At 38.3% G+C, this 25067-nt stretch overlaps 1 protein-coding gene across 1 annotated transcript in view; it reads left to right on the forward strand.

Annotated features, from left to right (window-relative positions):
* CUBN (cubilin) overlaps positions 1 to 25067 on the forward strand; it is a 263301-nt gene that overhangs the window by 125794 nt on the left and 112440 nt on the right. Inside the window, exons 32-36 of the mRNA XM_077897053.1 lie at positions 10930 to 11089; positions 12852 to 12965; positions 14625 to 14735; positions 16068 to 16196; positions 17189 to 17321. Coding sequence (XP_077753179.1) covers positions 10930 to 11089; positions 12852 to 12965; positions 14625 to 14735; positions 16068 to 16196; positions 17189 to 17321 — 647 coding nt within the window. The remainder of the gene's footprint in view (positions 1 to 10929; positions 11090 to 12851; positions 12966 to 14624; positions 14736 to 16067; positions 16197 to 17188; positions 17322 to 25067) is intronic.

The following is a 25067-nucleotide window of genomic DNA, read 5'->3' on the forward strand; positions in this document are numbered from 1 at the left end:
AAAGGAATGTCTGCCTTGTGAGAATTGGTCAGAAGCAGATAAAAGCAAGCAGAGCACAGTCCAGCTCCAGCCCCTCAGTTTGGAGAAGATATACATTAGGGCTAACAGAGCCTAGTACAAAATAAAAAAAAAAAAAGTGCACACGATGAGTAACTGTTTTCTTTCTGAAGCTTTTTGTGCCAATCTAGGAGAAAGAAAACAAAGTGTGTGATTTGAAGTGAAGAAGACCAGACCCCCTACCCCCATCCAGAGCTGCAGTGTCTGCTGTTCATGTGACAGTAAGGCGCGGGGAAGAGCAGGACAAACAGAACACTGAATCCATATTTTATTTTATTTTTTTTGGACGCTACCCATTATGTGTTTTCTTTTAAAACAGTGATCTTTCCCAAAACAGCAAATAGATACAGGAATAATAGAACTCAGGGCTTCAAAGAGACAATGGAAGCAATTCTTTAAATATTTATTGTTTTACAAATAAATCCATGACAAAAGTCAGTCTCTCCCTGCCTCCATTTCTTCCCTTCCTCCCTCCTTTTCTCCCACAGAAAGTTCAGTGTCCATTTGATACTCGAGGATGATCTCTGATGATTTCTTTAAAACGTTTTATTCTGTGACTTGCTTTTGATAACCTGCTTAGCCATTTTGCTTTCCAGTGCCAAATTAGTCACCAAAAGCTGTGCCGATACTTTCCATGCCCAAAGCAAAGCATAATTGAATTGAAGCCACAGTTCTCAATCTGCGGGCACAGGCTTTGTTTTGTTTGCATTTCTGCTCAATCTCCCCAAATGCTTGTGTATTCGTGAAAACAAAATGAGCTTCTTGGATTTCTTTTCCTATCAACATTTCCAGTAATTTTTGAGTCACTGCTTGCACCAATGACAAATGACTAGAGGTTATAATCTCTAAAAATTGAAGACCGGTTGCAATAATGTAGAGCAAAGGAATAGGGGTGACAAAGTCCTGAGGTGAGATGTGTGGCTGTGAATTTAACCTAGTGTCTAATCTCAGAGGCACAGAGTTGGCAAGCGTCACTAACTGAGGAACCCCACACTTCTCCCACCACCACCACCTCCACCCCCAAGGAAAGCTGCTATAATGAGTAACATTTTCATTTCCTTCCTCACAAACACTTATGACTTTAACAGCTTGGATATTTTCCAAAGGGATTCCCCTCCCTATCACTTAATATTTCCTTTATCTTGGAGAAGTTTCCATTCCAAAATGGGAATTCCATGAGCAACTACACCATCACGTGTAGCATGTGAAAATACTTTACAGGCTCACATCCGCTAAACTGCCTTTTTACGCCAATGTGAATGATCTCTTCTGTCCCCCCCAAATATCTTGTCCTTCACCCTGATAATCTTTATGGCCATCCAAAACGGTAGACATGTGTTGCAAGGAGTTAACAACAAAATAAAAGGTAAAGACTGGGTTGAAAATCAAATGAAGCCAGAGCCCAGGTGGGAGAAGAAGCCATGCTAGACCAGACATGTTGTGGTTTTATAGGCCAAAAAAAGGACAGGAAGTGAATTTATCTCTGAATCTCAGAAGAAAACTGAGTTTAGGAAACAGGGCTACAAATTTTAGGTTTATTTACTGATCCTGGACGCTCTGCCCTTGTAACATCGTCTGCTGAATTAGCCATGCTGGGAATCCCTACATGTTCAGTGAGATGGAATGCATGACAGGTGCTGACTGCTCTGAAATCCATGGGGGCCCCAAATAAGACTTTCTAAAATGCCACTGAGGATGCTTTATTGCAGGTCTAAATACATGAGACACTTCCATTCTATCTCCTGAGCTCCCATGGACATCTCGCCTAGCTTCAGAGAATCATGATCTCTCAATATTCTATTCTCAATTAATAAAACTTGATTTTCACCTTTGCAGTTGGTTTCATGATAATTGATCAGATGTCCCATGGATGGGATTCATATATTGGCTCTACACAGCTTAGTGTGTGACTGTGAGCAAGTGCTGTTTTCTGAGCCTTAATTTTAGCAACTGTAAAGCGGAATTGGAAGAATTGAAAATTTTTAAATGTAAAGTGTCTGGTACAGATAAATGTTAATTGCAGTTCCTCATTTTTCTACTACTACTACTACTACTACTACTACTACTACTACTACTTCCATTAATACTAATACTATGTTACAGGTCTTATCTTTTTAGAAACTGTGAGCTATATGTAGATAAAATTGGATCCGTGATCTAAAGTTCATTGCTAACTGTCATCATTAGTTATGAATATTCATTTTATCTTACCTCAATATTCTTTAAAATCTTAAAATATCTATTATAAATTTTTCACACATTCTCCACTCTGTAATCTCAGTGAATTGTATCACCTCATAAAAGTGTTGTTTAATACCTTCCAGAAGATTCACAAATAAGTTCAGAAGGAAAAAAGTAGTAGTGCAGAAAATGAAGCCAAGGGATGCCTGGGTGGCTTGGTGGTTGAGCGTCTGCTTTGGGCTCAGGGTATGATCCTGGAGTCTGGGGATCGAGTCCTGCATTGGGCTCCCTGCAAAGAGCCTGCTTCTCCCTCTGCCTATGTCTCTGCCTCTCTCTCTCTCCCTATCTCTCATGAATACATAAATAAGATCTTTAAAAAAAGAAAAAAGAAAAGAAAATGAAACCAAGAGCATATTCATACACACATATCTATTCATAAACATTCATAATTTGTTTGCATGGGAAGCTCAGTTCTGAAGCTCAGGCCAAACACTGTTGTACTTTGGGGATTATAAAACATGCTGTGTATTTGCCTTTGAATTAAAATAGTTTCCTCTTACTCTAGCTTGTAATAGTTTTAACCCACACATTTAATTGGTGTATTTCCTCCCTAAGCAAGATGCAACTTCGTAAAACCAGAAAATAGGAGATGCAGTGGAAATGTTTTCCTAGTACTTCCTCCTCTCCAACATGATCTGAGGGAATATATTCCAGTTTCTGGAAAGGAAAATGCAAACATTACTGTGGAAGCTAGTGTTCATTTTCCTCTCTCAGTCATATGTTTCAGGCTGTGAGTGCTGACTATTTCAGTGAGGTGATCCTGAGTCACTCCGTCCGCCAGAGTGTGGATCAGAGGCCAGCAGGCTACAGGCTCAGTGCTCTGCCTTGCATCAGATCAGACACCTGTTCTTTTGCTCTAAGCAAAGCATCAGTGATTGCTTGTCTTTATCTAATGCAATATTTTAAAGGATGGGAAAACTCAGCTTTCTTGTATCACATTTTACATTTTATAAAGAGCATGCTACAGGGGCAGTTACTGGGGACTTGAGCTAAAGGAGACACAAATTTAGGCAGGGAAAACTTCAGGCTGCCATGGTAACCAAGGTGAGAGGTGATGAGGTCCCACACCCAGAGGAGGCCCTGCAAGGGGAGTGGCAGGAGGAATCCAAGAGAGACTTTGGAGAAGGAATTGACAGGACAGAAAGATCATTTTGGCTTTTGGGGATATGGGAGAGGTCTAAAAATACTGGGCAACTGGGTGACCTGCTGTTGGCATTTTCTGAGGCAAGAACTGAGAGTGAAGGAGGATTTAGGGGAGAGGATATAACTTCAGTTTGAGACGCTGATGTTCAAGGTTTGTGGGGTCATCCAAGCAGTGATGTCTGGAATGCCATTGGATATATAAGCCTGGAGCCTGGAGAGAGGTCTATAGTTGGAGATAGTAGCCAACTAACAAATGCCTTGGAGATCTTAAAACAGAACCCGTATCTATTTAGCTACATTCCTGTCAGGTGGCTAAAGGCCAGATTAAGTGGCATTGCTATCTATCTAGCTTAGATACTGTCATATGAATAACATTATTTTCTTGTCTTTGTACAGCATCATTTATTTACATGTCTGACTGGTACACACTTAAACATTTCAAATAAATGGTATTTAAAACTTTAACATGTTCAACCACTGAGCCACCCAGGAGTCCCTCAAGAGCATATTTTTATGTGAATCTTACTCTGCATATCTTATTATTTCCTTGATACAAATACTCTTTTCTTTACTGAACACTCTGTTATGAAACATTTTAAGTATATAGAAAATTATAGACTGTATTAATGCATGTAGAGTATATAATGAACAAAATCATTTCACTGTCCAGACTTGCCCAAATCTAATACTGTGCCATATCTGCTTCAAGTTCTTTTTGTTTCCAAAAGAAATGAATTGCTCAAGAGACCATGAAGTCCCATGTGTAGCCCACACTGATACTAATTCTTAATCTAATCTTGGAGGAGACCACTTATGAGAATTTGGGTTTATTATTCCCATGGCTATTTTATACTCTTCCAATTTTTTATACTTTTTCATATACAGGACACAATACTATTTTGCATGTTTTAAAAGTTTACGCAAGTAATACCATACAATACAAGATCCATCCATTTGCTCTTTTCACTCAACGTTCTATTTTTAAAAGTTATCTATGTTGTAATGCATTCAGCTCTAATGCATTCTTTTTGCCACCATATGGTATTCCATTTCATGAGTATACCACAAGTCACATACCCATTCTCCCATTGATGTACATTCAAATTTCTTGCAATATTTGGCTGTTGCAATTCTTAGGGCAATGGACATTCTTATACATATTTCTGAATGCAATAATGCAAGAGTTTCCCTAGGGGAGACACACTGAAGTTAAAGTGCTAGCTTTTACATTTACTCTGTGTTGCCAAATTCCAATAAAGTTGTATGTATGAGAATTCTTATAACGAATTGGAGAAACTCACCTTCACATTCATTCTATATACTTTCCATTAAACTTTCAGTACATGGTCTTGGTCTTATTTGATCTTTACAATGATAAGGCAGGGAAAGAATTCTCTACTCCCACTTTTAAGCTGCTAAAATGATAAACAGAAGCTTCTAACATGCCTTGGCGAGAAAACAAATACCATAGGTCAACCCAAGAGTCAGGTCTAGGTGACCTGACTTCCAGGTGTTCTGACCTTAATTAAGGTCTCTGTTTTTCCCATATGTTCTGAATCTAAAGATCGGTATGCTGCCCATTAGGCCTTACTTTGTCCCATGGAAAATATCAGATGGGCCAGAATCTGTGCATAGCCTGTCAGCAAAAGTCTTGCAACTGAAAACACTTGAATGGCGTGGTTTGAGCTGATCATGGATGTGGAAAGCCATTTTTAAAAAAGATTTATTTATTTATTTGGTGGAGGGAGAGGCAGAGGAAGAGGGAGAGAGAATCCCAAACAGACTCTGTCTGCACTGAGCATAGAGTCCCATGTGGGGCTGAATCGTATCGCCCTGAGATCATGAACTGAGCCAAAACCAAGAATCAGATACTCAACCGACTGTGCCACCAGCTGCTCTTAGGTTGTCAACATCCACTGAGGCTCCACTTTTGGAGTATTTATGAAGCTGTGTTGCAGAGTGGGGCAGGTATTTTAGGGAAAGTGTTTAGGGAGGAACATAGATTTAAAATCACTGCATTTCCTGAACTAGGCTGGATACTTTGGTATTAATGGATCCTATAAACTCTTGAACAATTTGTAATAGCCTTACTTTCCAAAGAACTAAAGCAGAAACAAAGAAAGAAAACAGTGGGATTCCCCTTAAGGGTAACTGGATTCCCTGAGTGCTTCTACTGTGCCAGGAAGCACATACTACTGCAGTGACTTCTCCCTCCATCCCTGAGAGAAGCAACTATTAAAAGGCCAGTGAAGGTGTCACACTAGCTTCATTTCTCTGCTTTGCCCCCACAGCTCAGCCCACTCAGCATCTGCCCATCATCATGCCCTAACAACTCACTAGACCTCCAGTGACCCCCAAGTCACTAAGTTCATGAGTAATTTTGCTCCTTTCAGTAGAGTTTTCAGTGGTTGATCACTCCAGGTGTGGAAAAGGAGACTCAGAGGTCTAGGAAAACCACTATTTTCCATAATATTTTCAGAACTTTCTGTGCAGAGAAGTAAAGAGACAAGGGAGGAAGTCACCCCAATGGCCATTTCTTGCCACTATTCACAACCCTTTACTCTTACTTCTTATGGCCCTTACATTTCTCTCTCTCCCATGTTAAGAGAATGTTGGAATTTATAATTGTTTTCTTCATTTCTCCAAAATACCCTAAACTCGCTCTTTTGAGTAGCAGACTTTGACTAAATATTTCAAGCACTGGCAGGTGATTACTGCAAAGAGCAACATAGCAGTCAAGTTCTAATGTGATATCGGACATCCTTGTCTTTAAGACTCCATTGTCCATTCCTTCCACACTTCTTCATTTCGCAACATCTGCATTCGTTATCTATTGCTGCATAACAAATTTCCCCAAAACTTAGTGCCTTGAAACAACAGCATTGATGATTTCTGTGAGTTAGGAATGCAGGTGCTATTTACCTGGCTCTTTCTTAGATTGCTCACATGGTCGTCAGCGGGATTCAGCAGATTTGATTCATGGCAGACAATGGGCTGGAGGCCTCCCTCAGCTCCTCACCAGGCAGGCTTCTCTGCTAGTATCTTCCAGCACAGCAGCTTGCTTTAGAGAGGCCCAGCAAGAGAGAGAGAGCTGATGAGATGTACACGCTGAGACTAGTGGCACCGTGTGAGGGGGCCCCAGTTGCCAGAGCTGATGCAGAGGGTCACCCAGTTAGGTTTTCATAACTGCCGTGAAGAAAGCCACCTAGAGGAGCTGCCCCAGCCTCTCCAGCTGATGAGAGTCCATCTTTCATAACCTAATCATGGAAGTGACATCCCATCACTTTGGCCCTTATCCGTTTATTAGAAGCAAGTTATTAGGTTCAGCTCACATTTGGGGAAAGGGAAGCAGTTATACATGGGCATGAATCACTGGGAGCCAGATCAGAAGCTGCCCTCACTGCCCATCCCCTATTCCCAGTTGGGTCATATCCATGGGTTATGTCCCTTTTCTGGGCTCCAAGCTCAACCATATTGTTGGACAAATCCCCACCTTGGGACTTCTTTCTGTTTTTGCTTCCATAGCTTCCTACTTTTATTCATTTCTTAAACAGCAATTTAGCTTTCTCTTTGTCTCACTTTAATAATAGAGACTAATACCTCTCAAGAACTTACTGTGTGCCAGGAAGCCCTGTAAGTACTTTGCATTTTTGCACTCATGTAATTCTGAAGAACAATATGAGTTATCTGCTTGTGTCAGTCACACATATTTCTATCATCAGTCACTATCTGGGAAGGCAAAAGTTCCCTTTATTTTCTCAAATTACCAGTGCTTAGGACTCTGACCCCAGGACTCTATACATGTCATCAGAAAAGGATGCTAGTCTCATACCTGAATGGCTCCCCACCCCAATGTCACTTTTTGCTGGAGTCGACACATATTACCTGTGAAAAAGGATTGATATTTCCCAAATCTCCTTAAGATATTAAACATCAACTATTAAAATTTGTAAATATTTGGCTCAGTTCTAACATCTGGTTAGAGCTTAAAGTATGGAGGGTTTCTGATAGTCCCATAATATCGTGTGTCCTGAATACTCTGGGTTTTGGGGACAGGTCTGATGTCCTTGGCCCACCTTCCACCTTCTTTTTTTTTTTTTTTTTAAATGTTTATTTATTTATGATAGTCACACACAGAGAGAGAGAGAGAGAGAGGCAGAGACACAGGCAGAGGGAGAAGCAGGCTCCATGCACCAGGAGCCCGACATGGGATTCAATCCCAGGTCTCCAGGATCGCGCCCCAGGCCAAAGGCAGGCGCTAAACCACTGCGCCACCCAGGGATCCCCACCTTCCACCTTCTGTGTTCTCCTGCTATGCTGGCAAAAGGCTGGCACAGCTAGTGAGAAGGGCACCAGGGAGCTATGCATGTGGTGTGGCCCATGCCCTGTGATTAGATCCTCCTCCACTGCCATTTGAGCCCAGAATGTAAAAAGCCTTCCCAGAAAGCAGCCCCAGTTGACCCCTTCCCACTGTGAATAGCCTCTTGTACCCACTGTCATGCCTGCTGTGCATGTATACATTCTGATCCATGAGAGGGAGGAGAGCTGTTTTTTAACTCTGGGCTTTCCCTCATTCTTATTCCCCTGTTCTTAGAGACCATATACTCTTACATGTGTAATTCATTTACTCATCTGTACATTGGGCATTTATTTTCTGTTATGTGCCAGGTCTTACTCTTTTAAAAAGTCTCCCGTTTTCATGTGATAAATATGTTTAGGTATTTTTAAGAAAGATTTGTCTATTTATTTTAAAGAGAGAGAGAGTGAGAGGAGTGGGGAGAGGGAGAGAATCTTCAAGCAGACTCCCTGCTGTGCACAGAGCCCAACACATTTCTTATAATGACCCTAAGATAAAGACCTGAGCCAAAAGTGAGAGTTGGGTCGCTTAACCGACTATACCACCCAGGTGTCCCAAGGTTAGGTATTTTGAATGTGTGTGTTGGAATCTGGAAATTTGATAAAACTCTGGGTATTTCGTAATGACACTGATTAACTTCTTGTAGGAATTACCACTTCACCAGATATGCCTTTGTTTTTCGAGCCCCAGTGATTGTAGCTTTCAGTGATGGTGGCCACTTTTTCTTTTGTGGATTCAATTTCAAAACTTTACTAATGTAGTCGAGAAAAGAGTTAACAGAAATGTGCAGGTTTTGGGAATTTTGTTTTTGTATATTTCTCTGACTTTTACCACTTGAGCAGCAGTTCAGAAAACCAATTCTCAGGCCTAGAAAACTCTTGGCAGTAGACTTAAATAAGAATTACCTATCTATAAATTATGTGACTATGTTATATGTGTAGCCAATAATAATACAATTTGCTGGTTCTGCCTTGGGAACTAAATGGAAGTAAGGGAAAATGCATATTGATAATTTTTATGACTTTAGAATATTAAATAAATGGGAGCAAGGTTTCTCATATTTTCTCCCTTGCAGTTTTTTTCGTATAACTTTATTAATTAAAACTTAAATTTATTTGATATTACAAGTGTTAGGAACAGTCTCAAATAAAAGAATTGCTATTCTAAACTGTTCAAAAAAATCAATTATTTCTTTGGTAATCTGAGGTCTCATACTTTCATAAAGTGACAATTACTTTAATACATACATAACTTAACTGTCATGAACATTTTAAAGAGAAGTGACCCAATATAACATAGAACTTGGGGGGAGAAGAAATAAGTTCCTGACTCTACTCCTCACTATCTGTGTGATCTTGGATGAATCACTAGTTTATATTGAATAAGACAATAATAGCTAGTACACTTGTTAAGTCTCACTTTCCTCATTAAAAAAAAATCATACTGTGTTGAGGACTAGGTTAGGATGTTTGTGATGGTGCTTATAAAATGACAACGTGCTAATCAAATGTAGGGTGCCACTGGTATATAATTTGGATTCAAGGACATTTGGAAACCTTCTCCCTCAGATCCGTTTCCTGCAAAGTAATGACCCAAAGCATATGAAGTGCAGCCAAGACCCTTTGATTCCAGGGTTGGGGTGGGAATGGGAGAAGTGGGAAACATGAAGACCCTCTGGAAGATGTACCAATTTGAATAAACCACAGGGAAATGGCTCATTTGTATAATTTTCTGAATCTTTTAGCCTTAAATTTCTATCTGACTTTTTTTTTTGCCTTAAGAGGATTGCAGCCGTTTGGAAAAGGAAGAAACAATACCTACTTACTCACTAGGCTTCTGAATTTGGGGGAAAATAAAGGAGACTAGAAGAGTCTTGCCTTTGTGAGTGTATGGACTTGTAAAAAATCTTCAAAGTACGTGTTGTTTCTATTGGTGGTGTTTTTTTTAAGTGGAGGGAGTCTATAAACCTCACAGAACTCCAGTGTTCCATTAAAGCATAAGAAATGCTGTACTAAACAAATAAATAAATCACCATGAGAGAAGCAATTGATTTATGTAGGTAGTCTTGACCACGAGTCAATTGGTATATTTTCCAGACTCCTAAGGCATTCTAGAAGGTATTCTTTAAAGCAAGACAGTATTAATATAAAATTACTGAAATCTTAGGATGTTATATCTGTGTAACATTAGGAACGTATAAAGCCAAGTCTAGAAATAATAAAGTCTTGGATTAAACCAAGTGGCAATGTTTGTGAGTAGGTTGAAATATAAATGTAGATAAGAGGTTTTGTAATGATGACTAATATGTTGTTTTGAATACTGTTGATGGTGTTTAACATGTTCAAAAGAAGCAGTCAGACTAAATTGGAAACTATAATTTGACTTAGTTAAGAAAATGTAATTGAGCTTTTAATCAATTTTTTAAAGTAGGCTCCACGCCCAGCATGGAGTTTCAGCCTAGATCATGATCTCAGGGTTGTGAGATTGAGCCCCAAGTCAGGCTTCCTGCTCAGTGGGGAGTCTGCTTGAGATCCTCTCCCTCTGGCCACCCTCTGCCACAGCACATGCTCTCTCTCTCTCAAAAAAAAAAATAAAGAAAATCTTTAATCAATCAACCAATCAGTCAATCCAGGGATGTCACAGTGACTCTGACACAGGAACTTCCACTGGAATTCATATAAGTTCCCTAGACATGGTCAATGACTCAGACACTCCCAAGGACTATGTGATGAGATAATGAAATAAAACACTAGATCCAGCAAATGTGTTGTTTTCCACTCACTTTCCTTTTTAAAAAAAATTTTTTTAAAGATTTTATTTATTTACTCATGAGACACACACACACACACACACACACACACAGAGAGAGAGAGGGAGGCGGGCAGAGACATAGGCAGAGGGAAAAGCAGGCTCCATGCAGGGAGCCCGACGTGGGACTCGATCCCGGGGCTCCAAGATCGCACCCTGAGCTGAAGGCAGGCCCTAAACTGCTGGGCCACCCAGGCCCTAAACTGCTGGGCCACCCAGGCGTCCTTCCACTAGCTTTCCAATGTGTAGATAGCCCATGGAATATGGGCCTTATACCTGTATATCTGAAGTTCTGAGTGACTATTTTCCATTGTCTTTTATAGGCATATGATGGTTTAAGCTCCACAACTACCCGCCTTGCCAGTGTGTGTGGAAGACAGCAGTTGACTAACCCCATCACCTCTTCAGGAAACAGCCTCTTTTTGCGATTTCAATCTGGTCCTTCCAGACAGGGCAGGGGCTTCCGAGCTCAGTTCAACCAAGGCAAGTACTTCCTGTATCTGTGTGTCTCCTCGAGGCAATGGCCATCTGTTCTGGAGTGTCCTCAGTGCTACAGTGAAATGAGGCCAGTCCTCAGAAATTGGTCCCAGTGTTCTACCTGACAGGTGAATATTTAAATAGAATAAAGGAACTATCATTTGCAATTACTCCAACTGCTCATCCTTGAAGTTTACTCTTGTCTAACAGATCCTTTGGATCTGTGTATCTCTCAAGCAAGCTTTCAGATTAATACTTAAAAATGTTTTTTTTTTAATACTAGAGTCATTATTAAAAAGTGTCCAAATTCATTCATTTGTAGATAAACTATGTCACACGTATCCAAGATTTTATGCTGGGAGGAGATACTCCATTATAAATTATAAGACATGTCATGTAGAGTCAGATTCTATTCTTCTGGGTAATTTCTGGTCTATCCTTCCAGGTCATTTTTGAATCCTACCATTATCCATCTAAGAAATCAATATTGTTTTCCATGGTTTTCATTCTTATATCACCACATCTCAGTTCATCCTACTTATCCTTTTCACCCATTGCCTTTCATCTGGCCATTCTTAGAAATTAACCCTTTTTCCTGCTGTCAGAGAGGGAACCCAGAGCTGGAAGAGTTGTTGATAGGCTTCAGTGTACCTCTGGGTTTTAGTCAGCTGGTCCTTGTCATTTCAAATAAGTGTGGTCTAATTAGTCACTTGATCTGTTTTGGGCTTGCTTGTATCCTATAGGAAAGAACCCTGCCTAGGAATGGTTTCTGGATCTAGATCTCCCAAAGATGCATTGTAGACTTTAAAGCAAGGCAGACTGCATAAATCAGTCACTCCCCAAAGAAAAGAATAGTTTCTGGACACTTTTCATTTTGCATTTAATTAATTACTTATGGTTTGCTTCAGAGTAAACAAAGTCCCCAGTATGTCTCCTCTGGATCATTATAAAGACTCATTGCCTCGCCCTTTCCCCATCTTCCTCCAAAGTCAACTCACAAAAGCCCCACTCTGGTCATGCCCTGGAGCACTCCATTAATCTGTCCTGGCTCTGCACTGCCTAGGGAATGGAGCCCCAGTTCCTTCAGATGTTACCCATGGGCCCTGGGACCTGCCCCAATCTTTTTTCCATCATCATTTCCAACACTGCTCGAGAGCGCCACACTTCAGTCAAGTCTGTGTAGTCACAGGCCTGAAGCTCCTCTTTGTCAGAGCTCAGGCTGTTGGCTCTCTGGATTACGCTAACTCAGCCCCAGTTCCTCCTTCAGCTACCATGTGGTCCGTGAGACACCCCTTACTCTCTCCAGCTGGCCCCAGACTTTCCTCTCTGCACTGCCACGGAGCCTTGTGCTTTCTGATAATACATAGCCATTCTTATGCAGTCTTGTTCAATTAACTATTTCCAAAAAAAAAAAAAATAGAAGTTGCTCATAAAGAGGTTATCCTAATACCTATGATTTATGAGTGAGTTGAGTAAGTAGATCAATACTAGAGCTTTGTTTGAGTGATTCAGGCAATTCATAGCTATTTAATCTGTTGTTCTGTGCCACTCCTCACTTCCTGCAATTGATGAATGTTATTATAAACCTACAGTGCATTTCCACATTCTCATGGTTTATGTGCAGCTTCCTTGGCAGAGTATTTCCTGGGCATGCATTTCAGAAATAGGAGAAAATCATATATGTTTATGCTTATCAAATCATTGTTTTGAACAGTCTGTAGAAATCAAAAGTATAAAACGTGTGTGTGTGTGTTTGTGTGTTTCTCAGTCTGCGGAGGCCACATCCTCACCAACTCATTTGATACTATATCCTCTCCATTGTTCCCTGCCAAGTATCCAAACAATCAGAACTGCAGCTGGGTAATTCAAGCTCAACCTCCATGTAAGTAACAAAAATTAAAAAAGAAAATGAATCCAGGATGGATGGTGTCTGTGGGAAAGTCCATCTATGACTAATGTTCTTATCTTCTTCATGGTAACAATTGATGGCCTTCCTCTTCTTTTTATGGAAGTTCCCATTCCTGGTCTACATGAGAACAAGAATTTCCTAATCTGATAGAAAAGTAATTTTTACTGTTTATTCTCAGTTAAAAAAAAAAATTCAAGGTTCAAGACCTAACAAAGGGAGTGGAGAGAACTCTATAACCTTGCTGTATTTACAGGCATGGGAAATTGGGGGTGAGCAAAAAAATTGATAGTTTTTGACGCATGGGACTTGAATGTAGTAGATGCCCAGGACAGTTGCTAAATGACTAAATGAATAATAAAAACCATAGACTGAAAAATTAATAACTCATAGTTTGAGAATGCAATGCCATGAGCATATTGATTTTTGGTCAAAGTGGAAGCTAATTGTAAAACCTGGTCTCTCGTGCAATACAAGTATTAAAATTCTAGAACAGGCCTGGAAGAAACACTTTGTATGTGCTTATATTATTTTCCTTTTAAAATTACAGAAACTTATTTTTGACCTGGTAACAGCCTGGTGATAAGTATTACTGTCTACACTTAACAGACAGTGAAAATGAGGAGACCCCTGAGGACTCAAAGCAAAATGACTACAAACAGGGTGACCCTGGGGCCATATGAATCCTGTTTCAGATGAGTCCTGCCTTTCCTTGAGTTTTTCAGGAAAAATTCATGGTTTCAGACATAATGTAGGAAAGGCATTAAGTTCTTTGCTCTGTAATTAATGACCTTTTTGTGACAATAAGCAAATCACTTAAGCTAATGAGGTCCCCTTAACTAATCTAAAAAATGAAGAGTTTGACTTAAATATTCTCTACCACTTCTAGGGATATAAAGAGTAAACAAAAGAATGTCTTTATTGACATACATGTGATCTGGGGGTGGGTGAAGTAATCCTTAGCCAAAGAAAGTTGCCAGCCAGCCAGAAACTAAGCCTTCGATAAAGAAGCCCCCCTGCCTTGAGCTGAGCAGTTTTGCATGTAAGGATAATTTCTAATGAGTTGTAAAGCATTTAGATGAAAGATCTCACTGGTTCAAAGACATTAATAGGAAAAGATCCTATTCTGAAGATTAGGGGCCTTAGAAGAACAGCAAAAGAAAGACGTACCCAGGCACTTGCCATTCTGTAAGTAATTCAAAGCTTTCTTTATAAATGACTCCAAACCTCTTGGGCTCTGGCTTTGGCCTTCAAGTGAAAGGAAGAGAACTAGGCTATGCATACCAGGGTAGTGAGAGTGTCTCATTTACAAGTCAGGGAACTAATCTATTGAGAAATATACTTCGGAGAGGAACCCAGCAATGTCGGATATAAAAGGTGCAGAGACCAGATATTCCAATTAGACACTCCCATTGGTCTCCATAGAAGGAATATACCCAAGTGTTCTCTTATTTACTACTATCAGCATTTCAAATTCTACAGGCATTTTCAAAAAACACTGATTCTGTCCCTTTTCAGAGGAACCAGATATGATATCTCCCCTGCTGGAGAACCTGCAGAGGAGACGATCAGAGGGAAAATCTCTCTCCCTGTATGTTTCGTTTGCCAGTACTTACTAGTCTCCTTTTCTTACAGTTAACCACATTACCCTCTCCTTTGACCACTTTGGACTTGAAAGCAGCACAACGTGTACACAGGACTTTTTAGAAATTTTGGATGGCGATTATGATGATGCTCCCCTCCGAGGTACAGTGGCATTTGCTCCTTTACATCTGTGGCCCTGGCTGGGTTTCATTTATATACTGACATATGCATATGCTGTCATTCAAGGTTAGAACATCTCCAATACATAGAAAGGGCAGCATAAGCCAAGTAAAAATAATTAGAGGGTAGGAAACAGGATTTAATATGGGGTTCAAGAAACACAACTTGTTCATAGTCGGGGACATGAATGGTTTCTGTATTTGCCTCTTAATTTAAAAGTTGCAACTGCTTCAGATAGCAGTGAAACACACTCCATTCTAGCATTCGATAGCATTCTGTGAGAAATTTCTTGTTAATATATGACCAGTTCCTGTATTCAGATTGAGCATGTTTCTTCTGGTTTTGTCCTCAGTAGAAACAATAGATGAATGAATGAATGAAACGACAAATAAATAAAGCAAAAAATAAAGCAACAAACTTACACACTGGGATTCTGATTGTAAGGCATTCCCCGTAAAATTACAGGTTGCTGCTATCTTGGTTCTGAAATGTTTTCAAGTAAAATGATCTCAGATTATTTAAACTTTCTCTGTGAGTGACTCATAGTTGAACTTTATCGTATGAGTTTTTTATCCTGCCCTAGAAGACAAGCTGTTTCAGAGGAGGGACTTTGTTTTGCTCACAGTGCCCAGAACAGTGCCTGAGACAATAGTGGGTACTTGAATACTTTCTGCGCTCTGCATTCCCAGTTGCAAGGCTTGGCATATTTATCTGTGAGCACTTGACCAAGGTATATTATTTAACACTTACTTAGCACTTAACTTGTGCTGGGTACTATTCTAAGAACTTTATAAATAACTCAGTTAATCCTCATACCCTTATGATAAAGGTTTCATTATTAAGGATAGTCCTGCTTCTCAAGTGGGGAAACTGAGGCACAGAGAATTTAAGTGACTTGTCTTAGGTTGTGCAGCTAGCAAATGGCCAACCTGGGAGTTGAACCCATGTATTCTGGCTCCAGCATCCATCTTTCTTTGTTGTTGTTGTTGTTTTACTATAACACGTTGTGTTAATGCATTTCTTTGTGCAGGATCCTACTGTGCCAGAGATTTTAGCATTAGTTATGTTTGGAGCCCGGCATCTAGATTTTTCTTATCTCCCTCTAATGCTCTTCAACATGTTTATAAATCATCTCTCCTATGTTTTATTTACACAAGTTTTAGTTCTCAGGCATCATCTCAAAAACCAGCCCTGATTTAAATTTTCCAAATAGTGATGTCTTCTTTTTGCTTTGGTGTCTTGTGGTTACTAGAAATAATAGCCTGTGCCATGTGCCATGTCATGGCTCATTCTCCTTGTCATTATCTCATTTAGGCCGCTACTGTGGCACTTCCATGCCGCATCCCATCACTTCCTTCAGCAGCGCTCTGACGCTGAGGTTCGTCTCTGATTCTAGAGTGAATTCTGATGGTTTCCATGCTACCTATGCTGCATCATCATCAGGTAAGATAAGTTGTTAGCAAATGGTGCTAGTAGGTTACGAGAAATGTGGTAGACCTTCTTGGTATGGTATTTAGGACTGTTATACCTTCAGAACCAGGAGCCAGCTTCCAGAGATCACCTCAGTGACTAACCTTATTGTCTTCCCAGTTAGGTTAACCTACTTGTTGTAAATTCTATCGGTAGTAAAGTCTGTACCACATCTTTCTTTGATAGATGCTTGGAATATTTCCATACCTTGGCTATTGTGACTCGTGCTGCTAATAGTGAGCCCCAAAAGGAGGGGGAATTGGTCAGGATGATCTTGCAGTGATCAGTGTTCTTCTTCATGACGTGTCTATTAAGGCAGCCCCTGACCGGCAGTGTCCAGTGGCATCTCTTATGAATGGACAGCCACTGTTCTTCCATCTTCCTGGCCTCCCAGCTGGGCTCAAGCAGGTCTGGGTATTGTCACTGATGGCAGGACATATGGTGGCATGTAGGCAGGAGGGGAAAGGGGAGCCACCCAGTGCTGGACCTGCCAGCCAGGGATGTGCTGTTTGTCAGTTGCTGGCTTCCTTGTTCTTAGCAGTTAAAAGCACAGGACATCTAGAAGATTTGTGTGTGTGTTTCAGTGCTCTCTTGAGAGGAAAAACCTGGAATACTGCCTTCTGTTCAAGGCCAGCATCGAAAATCATCCTGGTCAGAATACTGAGCAGTTGTGGGATGCTAATGTGTCTTTTATTACATGAAGTTATAGTTCACAGCGAGAAAAGGCTTTTAGAAGAGTGACTACAGAGTCCTTCTGATTGACCATATCCTGTGGCTTATATTTTCAGTCCTCAGAATCTTTTCCTTATTATATATATCATGGATTTTTTTTTTTTTACTAGAAAAGGAACTTGGATATCCTTTGATGCTGCTAACTGCCCCTCTAGTGTTCTTTCTCCTTCATCTTAGGGTATCTTGCATTCGATCTTTGTTCTGGCGCTCACTTTGTTTCTCTTTTCTTCCAGCTTGTGGTGGAACCTTCCACATGGCTGAAGGCATCTTCAACAGCCCTGGCTACCCGGAAGTTTATCCCTCTAATGTGGAATGTGTCTGGAACATTGTCAGTTCCCCTGGCAACCGGCTCCAGCTGTCTTTTATGTAAATCTTTTTTTTTTTTTTATGGTGTATTGTTTCAATGTGAATGAATCCGCAGGAAGGAAGCATGGTTACTAACAGCATGTGTGTCCAAGCAACTGTTAGAGAACATGGTGGGAACTTTAGGAAGTCTGTTTCCAAATTTCCTCTGTTTGGTCATAGTTTGGGTTATAAATGGCATTAAAATTCTCTTGAGAATGGTTCTAGAGCCCTGCCTAACATTATGGGAAAGATACACATTAATTTGTGGAATGTTTATTTGCAGAGAACAGTAATTTTATCTTTTAATGAATTAGACACATTTAGAGTCTTCCAGAGAAATATTAACATTCTTTCTTCCAGCAGAAATACACATCACAATGAAGCCTTCCTTTCCCTATATACCATATTGCTACCCCAATTCACCTTGCCATCTATTCTACTTCCAGAAGAATGATTTTGGAAGTTTTTAGGAACTTAATGGTTGATTTGTAAAATCACTCGTATGTTCCCTATTGAACTATAAGACTTTTTGAATATGGACTATGGATATGGAATTAGTAGCAGAATGCTGCCACATTTAGAGTGGTCTTAGATTAAATTAAGTGACAATAATATGTTTTTTGAGATGTAGATAGTGAAAGGACATGGTAAGTGACATGAAACTTTTTAATCATTCAGTAGAGAGGTTACCTGTGACATGCCATACTGGTAGTAGACACAACAAATATGGGGTAAAATGATTTGGGTATTTAAATTGCCATCTTAAATTAAAAGTTACTTATTATATCATCACATATTATTATGCATTGTTTGGGATTCTAATTCTGTTTTTGAAGGAATAGAATAAATAACCTACCATTGTGAGAAGAGGATTGTTTTGAGGATACTGACATTTATTCAAAAAGTAAAAAAAAAAAAAGTCTTGTTCCTTCTCCTAGACATGCCATTCTGTGCATCAAGAAGGGATTTTATTTTTATTTATTTATTTTAAGAAAGGATTTTAAAAATGAAAGAACAGTCCCACTTGTGGACCACGTTCAAACATCTGAATTTGCTTTCATTCAGTCCATCAATCAGACAGTGCATCTTAGGGAGTACGAGTGGCATTGTGTTAAAACAAAGACACCCCCTGTGTGTCTGAAAGGCAAAGTGAGGTTAAGCTACCACATGGGAAAGAAGTTTCTGTTCTCTTTTGTTTTTACTAAAAGCTCAAAGTTCTATGTGGGAAGATATCTATATCTATATATAAGTTTTACTTGATATATATGTCTTCATGTATTCAACAAATATTTTTAAGGCCCTACTGTGTGCTCACATAGTAGTCAGCACATGTGACTCCCAGGCCGGATGTTTTATATATAATAATGAATAAAACATGATTAGTATTCTTATGATAAAGTCCAAAGTCCTTCACGTGGCTTACTAGGCCTCATAAATGGCAAATAACCAGGCTTCTTTTTTGGCCCTTTTCCTTTTAGTCTCTACCACATTCACATTGTTGACTAATCTGAAGTCCAGTGTTTGACAGGAAGTGGGCCAGGTACAGACATCCCTTTCTTGATGAGTTACTAGTAAATTAATGCCAAGAAGCTATTTATTTAAAACCTACAGAGATTCATTCCATCTATAGGGCATAACCATCTACATATAAGGGCCAACATCAGAGTTAAAGATATCAAATGTGAAATGTAATAGCACAAGGTTGATGCATACCAGATGGTCATTGAATGTTAAATGATCTTACTCCGCCATTTCTAAAATACCTTGTGTGGCAGGTCACAGTTAAATCCAAATGGATGATGCCGAGCTCTTTTTAGAAGATAGGAGATAACACAAAAAGCTGGTTTTATTCATATTACTATTTAAAGGACACTAAATCCGAATTATCATATAGACAAATCTTAACGACTCAGCTTTTTTCCTTTCTTGTCCATAAGAAGTTAATTTTGATTACTTTGTGTTACTTGCTTGAGTTTTATTTTTAAAATAAATTTCGTAGAATGCAAGATGTTCCTCTTTATGTAGAGGATAATGAGAAGGGCTTTATGGCAAGGCCTGTGAGTTATTTCTGCCTTGTTCTAAACTATATCCAGATGGATGCTTGGAAACATTCCCCTGGGTTGTGTGAGGAGCATATGGAATACGTCAAGTTCAAAACCACAGGGTTTGGATTGTGGACACTGTGGTGAAATTGAATAGGGAGGAAAACTGGAGAAATTATGGTTGAATCTGTAACAAAAAGAAGGGGGAAGAAAAAGAATCTAAAAAGGAGGGCTTTTTTTATAAAATAGATATTTAAAAGGATTAACAGAAAATATATTTTATGCTTGCAGAGTGCTTTTAGAAAGTGATTGATCTTGGTTCAAGAATCAAAATGAGATAATGAGAAACAGTGATTGTACTATTTTTGTTCCAATCATATTTTTTACTAACAGATCTTAGCTAAAGTATTTGGAAAGAGGGTAGATTTGCTTATAAAATGTACTGGCCTGAAACAAAGACTTCCAAGAAAACAATAAGCTTTTTAAAAAGTTTAATTTGATTCTTATAAGTATCATCCCACCATCATTTCCAATAAAATGTCCTTTTTGTGATTTGGCACTGGATTATACCAGTGCGGTACTCAAACAGAAAAGACCTTCACTTAGTAATCTTCTGGACCATTGGACCAAACTCAAAAGTACATACTGATCACCTGGGATCTTGCTAAAATCTACATTCTGATTTATTTGGTTGGTGGGTCCTGATTCTTCATTTAAACAAGCTCTCAGGCAGCATTGATGCTGCCGGACCACATATTGCACTTTAATAGAAAGGTTTAATTTGATTTCATGTAAATCACCTGCAGAGGTAAATGATCTCTCTTTCTTCCCTTCCTACTTTCTGAGAAGCAAAACTAAGCAATTTTAGTATGTTTCACTTTATTGATAATGTTATGGGTAATAAAACTGAGCCTGAATTTAAATGCTAAACAGTCATCCTAAAGATGGATTCAGAACAGTTTCTTGCCAGAAGTGATCATAGCTATAAACTTTGTATTATAAAGAGTAAATTGTCAAGGACAATGGGGGACAAGGACAAACATGTCATTGGCTTAGCTTGATGTGGATTTTTCCTGATTTCTTCTGCTACTCACTAATCATAACTTGCTGCTAAAGCTGTCTAGAATTATAGATACAGATGATCTATATAGTAGTAACTCACCTTGATGGGATCATGAAAGCCAGAGACTCACTGTCTGGCTAGAGACCTGCCAATGCTAGAGCAAATCGGACTTGTTTGTTCCAACACTCTGGCAGTGAATACTTGAAAGTGTGCTTGATACACGTGAATGTATCAAATACATAGAGGGGCCTGAGGTGCCTAGAACCTCCAGGGGGTTGTCTGTCATCCTAATCCATTAGCTTCAAGATAGAGCCCCAGGAGGACACTCTACCTACTGTCATGTAAAATCTTGCAATGCACAATGTTGGGCATTGACTGAAAGATACGAGCAATAGAGAAATAAGTTTTCTGTTCTTGAGACATTTTTTCCTTCTTTCTGACAGCTTCTTCTCTACAGTCTTTCTTCTTTTTATCTTGTATTTCTCTTCTCAACAAGAACTCGCTCCAATTACTCCTGAAAAGAAATAAAGTTTGCATGCACTTTCTCTACATTTTTTAAACATTACATTACTTTTTTCTTTAAAAATTAATTTTAACTTAATGAAATGTTACAGGGCAGCAAAAGTCCCCCTTACTTACTCACCACAGAGTTAATCTATATCTTGAATTGCAAATCAATTCACTTCCGTGAATGTTTTTATAATTTTACTATATATGCTATATTATATATGTATAATATGTATTGTGTGTGCATATATGTATATATCCATATACACTACATAGTATTGCTTTCTATTTTATATTTTACATAAATGGAATCATCCTTACTGATTGGATAGGAATTACACTGAATTTATACATTAATTTTTAGAATGATCTTTAGTGACTTCATATTCTTGAATTTGGAGTATGGTCTTCTTTTATGTCCTTTATTAAACTTCCACATTTTTTTTTAATATAGAGGCCTTCTAGCTAGACACCTTTTTTGGTTATTTTTTTTTAATTTTTTTAATTTATTTATGATAGTTACACAGAGAGAGAGAGAGACAGAGACACAGGCAGAGAGAGAAGCAGGCTCCATGCACCAGGAGCCCGATGTGGGATTCAATCCCGGGTCTCCAGGATCACGCCCTGGGCCAAAGGCAGGCGCCAAACCGCTGCGCCACCCAGGGGTCCCCCTTTTTTGGTTATTGTTGTTGAAAATGTCATCCATTTAAAACTTACAGTTGTGACCTGGCCCCTTTCCAAAAATAACACCTTCTTAAATTATTTTTTCCTCCTAGAATTAATCACTATCTCATTATATGTCTACTTATTATTGTCTATCTTTTCTTCTTGAATAGAAGGTCCCAAAAGGGAGAAACATTTTCTATGTTCTTTATTGCCCTACCTCGACCTCCCATAACAGTGTCAGGCAATACAGAAGGAAGTAAAAATTGTTTGTTGAGTAAATGTTGACTAAGTTGCAGTTTCTAGATTTTTGTTTACTGGTAAAAGGAAACTGTTATAAGGAAACTGTATTGATTTTTGTACATTTTATCCAGCAACCATAGTATTCTCTAGAATGACAGACTTTTCTCTCTCTTTTCTATTGCTATTTCTTTAGTGCCTAGAAGAGGACACACATTAAACTGCACAATAAATATTTGTCAATAAACGAACCCTCCCAAATAATAATTTACAACTCTTCTTTTCAAATCTTTATAAATTTTCTCCCTTTTTCTTGTTTCCCTGGAAAATGCTTCAGTAGTCTCTTATTTTGCAGCTATCTTTATTAGTCATTGGGGAAGGGTGTTGGGGGTGGTAGTGATTTTTCTTATAGATCTTCTAATCTTAAAGCATTGTTAGCTCAACTTGATTAGATGTATATATTTTATAAATTAATGGATCCGTTTTGCTTATATTTTATTTAGGATTTTTCATCTATATTAAGTTAGGTTAGCCTACAGTTTTCTTTCTTTGACTTCCCTTGACTGGCTTTGCTTTCAAGATTATACTAACTTCAAAGGGCTGAAGATTCTTCCTCTTTTCTATTCTTTGTTACAGTTTGTGTAAGATTGAAGTTGGGCTATTGATTCATTGAATCTTTGGTATCCCCTATGAAATTGTTTGGGCTCAGATTTTTGTTTATGTTGTCTGTGGGCAACTTTAAATACTGATTTTTGTTTGATTTAATGGTGGTTTTTTTTTTTTCAGGTTCTTCATTTTTTTTCTTCAACTTATATTACTATATTTTTATAGAAAATTAAAAGTTCAAGTTTATTAGCATAAGGTTTTTAATGGATATTAAAATTTAAAACTTATTCCAGTCTTCACATTCAAGGAGAATCCTACATGCCTTTTTTTTTTTTTTTTTTTTTACTGAGCATAATGTTTTTAGAGTTCATCTATGTTGCAGCATGTGTCAAAATTTCATTCTGTTTTATGACTGAATAATATTCTAGTGTATGTGTATGAAATGTGACTTTACATATAGATAGATAAATATATAGTTATCTATTTTGTTTATTGAAGTTATATATATATCAACTTTTATATGTATATAGCTATGTAATTTATATTATATATTATAATTATATAACTATATATAGCTTTGTCCATTCATCAGTTTAACCATTTTGTATAGCCATTCATCTACTGATGGACATTTGAGTTGTTTCCAGCTTTTGGCTATTGTGAATGCTTTTATAAATATTGATACACAAATATCTTTTTAAGTCCCTGCTTTTAATTATTTGGGTATATACCTAAGAGTAGAATTATTGGATTGTATAGTAATCCTATGTTTAACTTTTTGAGGAACAAATTGTTTTGTACAATAGCTGCACTATTTTACACTTCTACTAGCAAGGTGCGAGAGTTCCAATTTCTCCACATTTTCAATGACACTTGTTATTTTTATTTTTTAAATACTAGTCATCCTGTGGGTGCAGCATGGTTTTGATTTGCATTTCCCTAATAACTAATGATATTGAGCATTTTTTCACATTCTTACTGACCATTCATGACACATCTTTGGAGAACTGCATGTTCAGTTCCTTTGCATTTTTTGAAGTCTTTTTGTTTTTGAGTTGTAAGAGTTCTTTTATATCCACTGGCATTATCCTGGATTCTTTCTTTCTCTTGGGTAAATATCTTGGAGAGGAACTTCTGAGCCACTAATGGGATGTGTATTTAACTTCATAAGAAACTGACAAATAATTGTTCACAGTGGTCCAATTAGTATGTGTTCCCCCCAGAAACACATGAGACCTAGAGCTGCTGTGCACGCTTGCCAACATTTGATCTTATCAGTCTTTTTTTATTTTAGCCATTCTGATGGGTATGAAATGATAACCTACTGTGATATTTAATTTATATTATTCTGATGACTAATGACACAGCACTTTAGACATTCTCATTGACTATTCACTCAACTTCTTTTAAGTGTCTCTTCAAACCTTTTGTCATTTTTATTTTTTATTTTTTAATATTTTATTTATTTATTTATTCATGAGAAACACAGAATGAGAGAGGCAGAGAAACAGGCAGAGGGAGAAGCAGGCTCCATGCAGGGAGCCCAATGTGGGACTAGATCCCAGAACTCCAGGATCATGCCCTGAGCTGAAGGCAGACGCTCAACCACTGAGCCACCCAGGTGTCTCACCTTTGGTCATTTTTATTTTGGTTATTTGTTTTTGCATAGTTTATTGTAGGAATTCCTTTTATATTCCAGATATGAGTCCCTTGCTTTATAATGATCTCTTCTTCCCTCTACACAGTCTATAACTTGCCTATTCATTTTCTCATTTGTCTCTTTAATGAGGAGAATTTTTAATTTTTGATGAAGTTGAATTAATTTTTTAAATCTTATGGTTAATGCCTTTTGCATTCAGTCTAAGAAATATTTGCCTGCCTCAAGGTTATAAAGATATTCTCTGCTTTCTTCTGAGAATTTTATGGTTCTAGCTCTTATGTTTATAGCTATGAGAAATATTAAATTACTTTCTGTGTATGGAGAGAGGCAGAGGTTGAGGGTCTTTTTTTCCCGTCCATAAGGCTATTCAGTTACTGAAGCACCACATGTTAAAATGACTTTCCTTTCCCCATTGAATTGTCTTGGCATTGCGGAGTGGTTGTATTGACTAGATATCTATATCTATATATCTATATCTATCCAAGTTTATAAAGCATAAAGCATTAAGGCCAAGTTCTGAAAGCATTCAATTAGCATCTATATGTTCTAGACTCTATATGTTACAATTGACAATCATGAAAACAATATCATTTCCTGTCTTTCATTCCCCTGTGTCAACATAACTGCAGAATATAATACAAGTTGAATAGGCCACATTTCCAACAATAGCTTGTATTTTAACAAATCCCATATTTATTCTACCTTTTCAGAAATTAGGTACAGATGTCTTTGATTGGCACTTAAGATCTGGCAAAATTAGCCCATCATTCTGCGTCAGCTAGGCCTTCTAATGTTTTCCCAAAGGTACTCAATGTTTTAACCAAACTAGACATCTCACAGATTTCTATATATGCCCCACCTTTTTCTGTGTATGTGCTTTTATTGACACACATTTTCTGCTATTTCTGTACCTTAAATCCAGCTGATGTTTACATTTCCATCTCAAAAAAAAAAAAAAACAAAAAAACTCTGTCAAGCTATTACTG

The sequence above is a fragment of the Canis aureus genome, chromosome 5 (assembly GCF_053574225.1).
Source record: "Canis aureus isolate CA01 chromosome 5, VMU_Caureus_v.1.0, whole genome shotgun sequence".
NCBI classification, from domain to species: Eukaryota; Metazoa; Chordata; class Mammalia; order Carnivora; family Canidae; genus Canis; species Canis aureus.